We start from the raw sequence: 7,774 nt of genomic DNA on the forward strand, positions 1-7,774 counted from the left end.
AAAAAAGATGGGAAGTAATTTCCTTTTTTTAAGTATGTGGATCTAGAAAGGATAAAGCAAAGCCAACCTAATTGTCAGTCCTTCTGTCCGTACTAGGGGGAGAGTGACTAGTCAAAAGCCCAACCGTCAGAAGTGTTAACGTATAATAAATGATAACAAATAGGATTTTATTCCACAGGGACAGGAGGTAGTTCACCGGTCAAGTAAGTGCACTTCCACAGCTACACCCTTCCCTTGAAATCATTTATTCTGTCTCCTGTGCTCACTTGATTTTTAGTTTTGGCTAGTCATCCTTCACTTCTTGAAGCCCTACAACTATCAGCACTAGCTTTTACAAATATTTTCTTTTCTGCCTTTTTCCCCTGTATTTTCCTGTTCTAAGAGGAAGAACAAGAATGTTGCAGCAGTCAGCACAAAGAGGAAGACAAATGGAAACTATTCTACTTGCCATTTACCCTCCCCACATAAAATCCTAAAACAAAAAGAAAAGTTAATCTCAAAGATGTAAAGTAATAAAATACTCTAATCACTCAAAGTAAAGAGATGACACTGGAACCCATCCCTCTAATAATTAGGGTTTTCTCTTATTCCATTTTTTTAAATCACTCCATAATTCTAAGGTGCAGTGATAAGTATTACCTAGTACTTAGTGAATTTGTGCTTAGCATATATTTAGATGGCAAACTATAAGCAGTCCAAAAATGGTGCCTAAAATTAAATTATTAATGCACTGTTTCCCCCATTTTGGGAAAACAGTCCCAAAAGTAAACAATTATCTGGCTGGGATTTGCAGGCAGAACTCTTAAGCTCTTGAGATATACAACTTACATCCAGAAAACCTTCAAAATACGGAGATAATTAAACTGATACAGAAATATTGGCTGAGTATTTTTTAAAAGCCTGAAACTCCGAGATGTTATCTACACGTAATCTTTGAGGAGCCAACTCAGAGACCCACGTGGACATAGTCAATATTCCCATTATTTCAAAGCATGAGAGAAAAGGCAGCCTTCCTTGAATCCTATGCCAGCATTATCCAAAGCGGGTCAAGGATGTAACGGGAAAGATACAACAAGCAAAGGTAAATCAGGATTTCTTTTGGTTGAAAGACTACTTGGTTTTGGGAAATAGCCCCCTCACGTTTCACAACAGGACAGTTCCTTTTAATGGTACTGTGCCACCATTCTTCCAGAAGCACTATTTTCTGTAACTTGAAAAAAATTCTTTCTGCTCCTTTTTCTTAAAGCATTACAGCTTTCATCCCTATTTCTCACATGTCAGTTTGCATTATGAATGTTTCTCTGAAATCCAGGCTAATTAAGACTGCTTCAGAAATAAGGGCTTAAGGTTGTCAGGCATACCTGACAACCCTTTCTTTGGACAAACAATTTCCTTCCATTTGGATTTTTAATTAAGCTTTCTGAAAGTACTTTAATATAAGAAAATGATGAAAAAACATCTAGTCAGTTTTGACTAATCCAAAGAAATACTTCATTTTCTTTTGGAGACATAGATGACAGCTTCAACTTTTACCACTGACAGTGCATTAAATCAACCCCACCCCTGAAACTTAGCCCAGCTCTTTGGCCTCACGTCCAAGGAAGGAAAAGCTTCTTTCTGGCTAAGTCAATAGGGGCCAAGCAAAGCTTAGCTGCCCAGTCACTCCTCGGGTCCCTCTTACACGGGACTGGAGATGATCACAAAGCAAAGCACGTCCGACCACAGGACACCAACGACTTTGTGTTTTGTCATCAACAGCTCATATAATTCTCAAAATCATTGACAGTGTCACCAGAACAGCTAAGGCTGAGTGTGTTTTTCTCTCATTCCTGATTATTCCAGGACATCTTCACTTATTGCATTACACAAAAGCCACAGTTTCCAAAACTACAGTTATCTTACTCTACAGCTGTTTTCAGCCTTGTGCAGTGTCACTTCTCCACAAAACCAAGTTCACGTGAGAATTTCTTGCAAATATTTCTGGGGGGCACGGGGAAGGGGTATTTCTTTTTTACCTGAAATGGAGACTGGCTGTTGTAATTCTTAATCTCCTTGTTGGCTCCTCGGAACAGCAGCACTCTTGCACAACTCTCCTGAAAACAGTAAAAGAGTAAACTTGTTAGTAAGGGTCTGTAGTTACTAAAGAGACATTGTGGCTATGAGATGTGTTGCTCTTTGTATATATTTCCTTAGATAAGAAGTAAACACAATAAATAAATAATCTGAGAAATTAAGTTATTAAAATAGTACTTTAAATATGACAAGGCTTTAGGCGCTTTAGCAGTGTGTTAGAGTAGAAACAATATGCAACTGTAAAAAAATGTAGAGGAACGCGAGAGGTAAATATCATCTTAAATTTTTAAGAAACTGCACTGTGGAAATTCCATACTTGACAAATCAGGTTTTGCAGAAAATGTGTTAGTTCAAAATGAAATTTGACTAAATTGCTAAGAATTAAACAAAGCAGTTTTACCACTTGCATGCACTTATTCTTGTTTTTTTCAACCTACCTTCAATTTTAAACATTTAATGTATGATTATTTTTTTGAACGTACCTGAAATTATTTGGTCTGGCTATATGCACTGCACTGACCAGTCTTACCTTCTCTTTTTTTCCCCTAAAAAAATACTAACAGTTACAGCGCAAACCCTATACAGCTCTTCTAACAAGAGAAAAGTATGGCTTCAGGCCCCCTAAACTGAGGAAATCTGCAAACAAAATCCCTTAAAAACTATTTTTTGGACCGATACAGTGTCTTGCTTAAGCCACTACTCTGCGTTGCTGTAAAATATGACTGACCATAACCTGCTAGAAATCCTCTGCAGTTCTGGCACGGTTTTTGATGATCCATATATAGGCTGTATTTCCTACCCATCATCTTTAATGTTCATCTTAGGACCTTATACAAACCACTTCACATTTCAAAATGCTTTTATGTTTCCTCATCATAAATATTTCTATTAATTTTCTCGTGCTTTCCAGATTTCTTGTCATGTTGTGTTATGGAGTTCTAGCTTATGAGGCATTCCAATGTGCTACCTTTCACTTTTAACAGTAAATTTGCAGCCAGAGAAAACAATCATATAATTTAGCTATTTCAGTGACAGAAATGAAGCTTATTTACTTGATTCTGAGTCATAAGTGAATGTGCAGAAATTATGATTGAAAATAATTTTTGTCATTGTGGTTTCCAATTTATCACGCCAGATTCTTGATCCATCTTGATCCCCATCACAGGGTTGTCCTAAACGTACCTGGGGAGGAGGCTATCCTACCCTTTCACCAAGGTTCAGTACTCCAAAAAGATATCCTTTTGTTCCCACACTTCCTGTTCTGTATAACAGATTGAAACAACAGAATGGTCACATCTCAAGACGGTATATTAACAATCATCTCATAGATGGTAGCTTTTTAATGATATATAATTAACTGAGATAGTCTCATTTGCTCGCACTGAAATCTGCACATTAGGTGTGTTCTCTGTATCTCTAAACATAGGAAGACTGAGAGCAATGTGTAAAATGTCAAAATGTTTTTCTCATTTTTCTGTGTTCTGTATTCGCAATCATCCAAAAGAAGTAAACGTGCTGCAATCTAGATGAAGACCTCCAGGTTTTAAAAAAAAAAAAAAAAAAAAAACAACCAAACAAAGCTCTTTTTACTCAGCTTATGGCAAGAATTCCTTTCTGACTGACTCCTAAATGATTCTAGGTTTGCACATTATATTATATTCCCATAATAACAACTATTCCACTATTCCACCAGGTACTGCTCAGTAAACATACTGGAAATGCTAGTAGAACCCTTTAGCTTTAAAATGCCCCATTTTGATCATGAACTTGAGGATATAAACAATGATATTAAGAAACATACTGTATTTATTGGCTGGTTATTCACTTGGTTATCAGAATAAAAAATTCAACACTACAAAAGCAAAAGCATTACACATTTTAAAACTCCACATGATTTACAAATTTAACTAAGCTGTCTGCAGTATAACAAAAAACATGCAAAGTTATTTATTAAATGGTTTTGATAAGAAAAATTCTGACAAAAGTGGTCAGAATTGTTCAACATAAGAATTTTCAAGAAAACGTGTTTTGGATGAAGTACTGCATTTGTTTGTTTATTCTTTTAAAACAGAAGCATTCTTAGCTTCGTTTCTCTCCCTTTTGTCTCCTCCCCATCCTTCCAGTATTAAGGGGAACAAACTACGGAGAATAAGCAAAAAAATCACCACCAGAAATTATTTTTCTTACTTTTCCTTTGTTAATTCAATGGAAATTCCACATTTTACAGCTCCCCATTGTTACGGTGCTGTCTACAAATGCCGTAACTCCTGTTTGCACATATTTTAGCTCTGACAACCAAGTAACTTCTGATATTGTGAGTTTAGTATTGTTCATTCATTATGTCATACATAAACTGAATATGCAGTAGCTTTTTAGACTTCATAAGATTAAAAACAATTTCACAGAGAAGTGTGGGCTTGTCAGCAGATTAGATTCAATTTGTTGTCTGAGAGCTAATTACCTGATTTAATACTAAACAGTTTTCATATAGAATCCAATCCACTGACTGAAAGAAGGCACACTTGATCCCAGCGTTGTTATTTGCAAAATACAGAGCCATAAGATCTGTCTAGATTTTATTCGGTTACTGGATGGCCACGAAATAACTTTAAAAAACAAGAATTTATTCAGATCAGCACTTAGCTGACACTCAGAAAAACAGAATTACCAACTTCAGAAAGTATCCCAAGAAAATTCCCCAGGGAAGACTGGAAGGGAAAAATCAAATGGGTAATGACTCCATCTACAGGAATCAAGAGGTAAAAAGGATACTGCTGTCCTTCCCATCCTCTCCATCCAGAAAAGGCCAACACGGTTCCTTCCACATTAGCTAATAACAACTTTCAATAAAAGGGACACTGGAAAAAATCAGCATAGGTTACTGTTCTCAGCACCCTGAGAAAAACTTCACATATACCCGATTAAGGAAAACAGAAGCATGACAGTGTCACATGCTGTTAAACATGATGTTAAACTTCCATTCATAAAGCCAAGCTTAACGACTATGAAAAAATTTCCAAATTTGCAGATGTAGTTTCAATTAGAATCTCTAAGTCTTCTACAGAATAATTTTTTCCACGGAGGGCAGGAGAAAAACCCATCGCTACATGAAAAATACTGTCATTCTACAGGATTATTCTCATTTCAGCATCATACTGCATAACCTTTGCTAAAAGTGTATGATCTTGTGACCAACTACAGTTATGAAAACACTGCAATAAAATGGTTACAAAAAAATAGAGATGAGTTCACGTTTTTAAGTTTATACATGCATTATGGTCTGGGCTTCAAAATTCTTACTCAGGAAAAGTGAAGTAAATGAAGTTAAAGTGAATATTTTTAATTTCTTTTTTCAACAGAAGTGCTTATAGTTACACGTTAAGCTCTTGATGTGAAGCATAAATGCAAAATTTTTATTGAGATGAAGGTGAATTTCATTTCCCTGCAAAATTTTCTAGGAATTTTAACAAGTGCCAACCTGCAAAAGCTTTGTATGCCTACAGTCGCAGAAGCCATCCAAGCTGAGCAAAGAAACTATTGCTAACCTTAAACTAGCTAGTGTAGGTACCTGACAGCCTGTTGAAGACGCTTGGTAGACAGCGAGCAAGAGGCAGCCCATAGAGGTACTGCTCCCACTGATACACTGCGTACTTCAAATAATCAGCACTAACTTGAAAAATGTCAAATTATTCCCAAAATTCTGTTTTTTAAAAAGTTGAGGCTATTTTAGACCTAATTGAGGAATCTGTCTTGATGAGACTTTTGGAAAAAACTAAGATGGTAATTAATTAAGAAGCAGATGCTTTAACAGATGTTTCGCTAGTTACAGTCACATCTCGTGACTTGTGTTTTCCTAATTCAATGTAACATTATTTGTGCTGTGTTTAACATAGTTGTAAAACTCATTCCCTCCCCATCCCATCTATGCAAAGAGAGTATAAAATGCTGTCAAACCAAATGGTTCTATTTGTAAATGACTTTGTAATGAAATGAAGTTGTAAACAGCAGAGAATCCTGTAACTTCTGTATAATCGACAGATACATTTCCACAGTATTTTCCAAGTATTTCTTATTTAATTCTAATTTAAATTCTAGCAGAACAGCAATAAATTCTGAATAGGAGACAAATATTTAGATATGATACTAAAAAAAGTACAGGTCGTTAGTACATGCTGTTGTTTTATTTTCTAATTAATATGTATACTCTTTCTACCTAGAATAAGCAGTCTTATTTGTAATCAGTGAATAAAATACTACTAATACAGTTTTTAATTATGTTCTTTCTAGTTTCTAAGACCCCTGTTTAAAAGCCGTAACACTTCATTGCATATTAAAAAAATCAAATGAAAAATAATGAGCTACGTTCTTCTTCAGTGTAACTTGGCTCTGTAGATCAATAATAATGGGAAATTTATCCCAAAATCCATTTATTAAAAGTGAGGAAACTGCATCTCAGGAAAACCTAACAGCAAACCCATAAACTTCTTCAACAGAAAACTCAACAAGCCTCTATTTCTGTGGATGGACATGAAAGATTTAGCATTTGTACCTCAATTATGCCTTTTTTTCCCCAGCTACATGTCGTTCTCTTAGAGCAGTGATTTCCAGCCTCCACGGGACTGGACTCCCCGGACCCATCTTCTCCCAAAGCGAGACATCCCTCCCCACTTAGCCACGCAGAGGGAACCCCAGGCACCCCTCAGCTCCCGCCGGGGACCTTTGAAAGAGGACGGTGTGACTCTGCAGCGCTGGGTCTGCCGGCAGAGGAAGCGTGTGCCAGCTCACCTGGTTGTAGAGGGCACAGATGTGCAGCGCTGTGTTTCCCGAGGCGTTCTGCGCACACATATCGGCGCCGTAGAAGAGGAGGTGCTCTAGATGTTGGACGTGTCCGTATCGGCAAGCCTGTAAAGAGATGCATTTGTATTTTGGTTATTATACAATCTAGGCAAGCGTTCCAGGTAAAGATTTTTAGCAGAGAAGATGCTATTTTACTTAGGGTCTAATTTTTAGAACCACCCCTGGCTGAATGGGAGGACTAACACCCAGACGTGCATACCTGCCTGTAAACATCAATGCGTGCACTTCAGGTACAGCAAGTCCGTGCATAAGTTTAGGCAGTTGCTTATTTGAGGAACAGCAATTTAAGGTATCAAGAAAACACAGTTTGACACTTTTTATCCACTAATATTCATAACTGTCAAATGTGACAGGCAGACTAACAGAAGATAGGTTTTTTGTCCTGCTAATCTTCGGAAAGTTGCCCACTAGATGGCACTGAAGATGATCAGATTTCTAAAGCTTGCCTTTAAGGTGTGAAAACAGTTTGGGGAAATCTGGCCAAAATTCAAGTAATAATCTTCTTGATTCTGTGGGCACTGAGGGAAAATCTGCAAGAGTTACTTTATCAACCACACAAATAAATATGTTAGATCCTGAATACTTGGAAATAAACCTCCATGAATGAGACTGCAGTGAAATTTGAAACTTTCCTGATTAGCAAATCAGTTTGAGAAAAATCACAGTATTTCCCTTCATCAGTCTCATTCACTTGACTACCTTCCTCTCTACAGCACACCAACTGAGCACCTCCCAATTTGTAACGTTTTTAACTTCGTATCATCTCAGATCAGTATCATTCCTGTATAATAATATGGAATGTAAGTTGAGAGATACAGGTATACAAAGCCATTCACTCTGTCTT

The 7,774-nt window shown here is 36.8% G+C and overlaps 1 protein-coding gene across 1 annotated transcript in view; it reads right to left on the reverse strand.

Annotated features, from left to right (window-relative positions):
* Window positions 1–7,774, reverse strand: part of SHANK2 (SH3 and multiple ankyrin repeat domains 2) — a 319,337-nt gene that overhangs the window by 295,480 nt on the left and 16,083 nt on the right. Inside the window, exons 7-8 of the mRNA XM_009334543.1 lie at window positions 6,859–6,975; window positions 2,016–2,093 (exon numbers count right to left, since the gene is read on the reverse strand). Coding sequence (XP_009332818.1) covers window positions 2,016–2,093; window positions 6,859–6,975 — 195 coding nt within the window. The remainder of the gene's footprint in view (window positions 1–2,015; window positions 2,094–6,858; window positions 6,976–7,774) is intronic.

The sequence above is a fragment of the Pygoscelis adeliae genome, unplaced genomic scaffold (assembly GCF_000699105.1).
Source record: "Pygoscelis adeliae isolate BGI_AS28 unplaced genomic scaffold, ASM69910v1 Scaffold171, whole genome shotgun sequence".
Lineage (NCBI taxonomy): Eukaryota > Metazoa > Chordata > Aves > Sphenisciformes > Spheniscidae > Pygoscelis > Pygoscelis adeliae.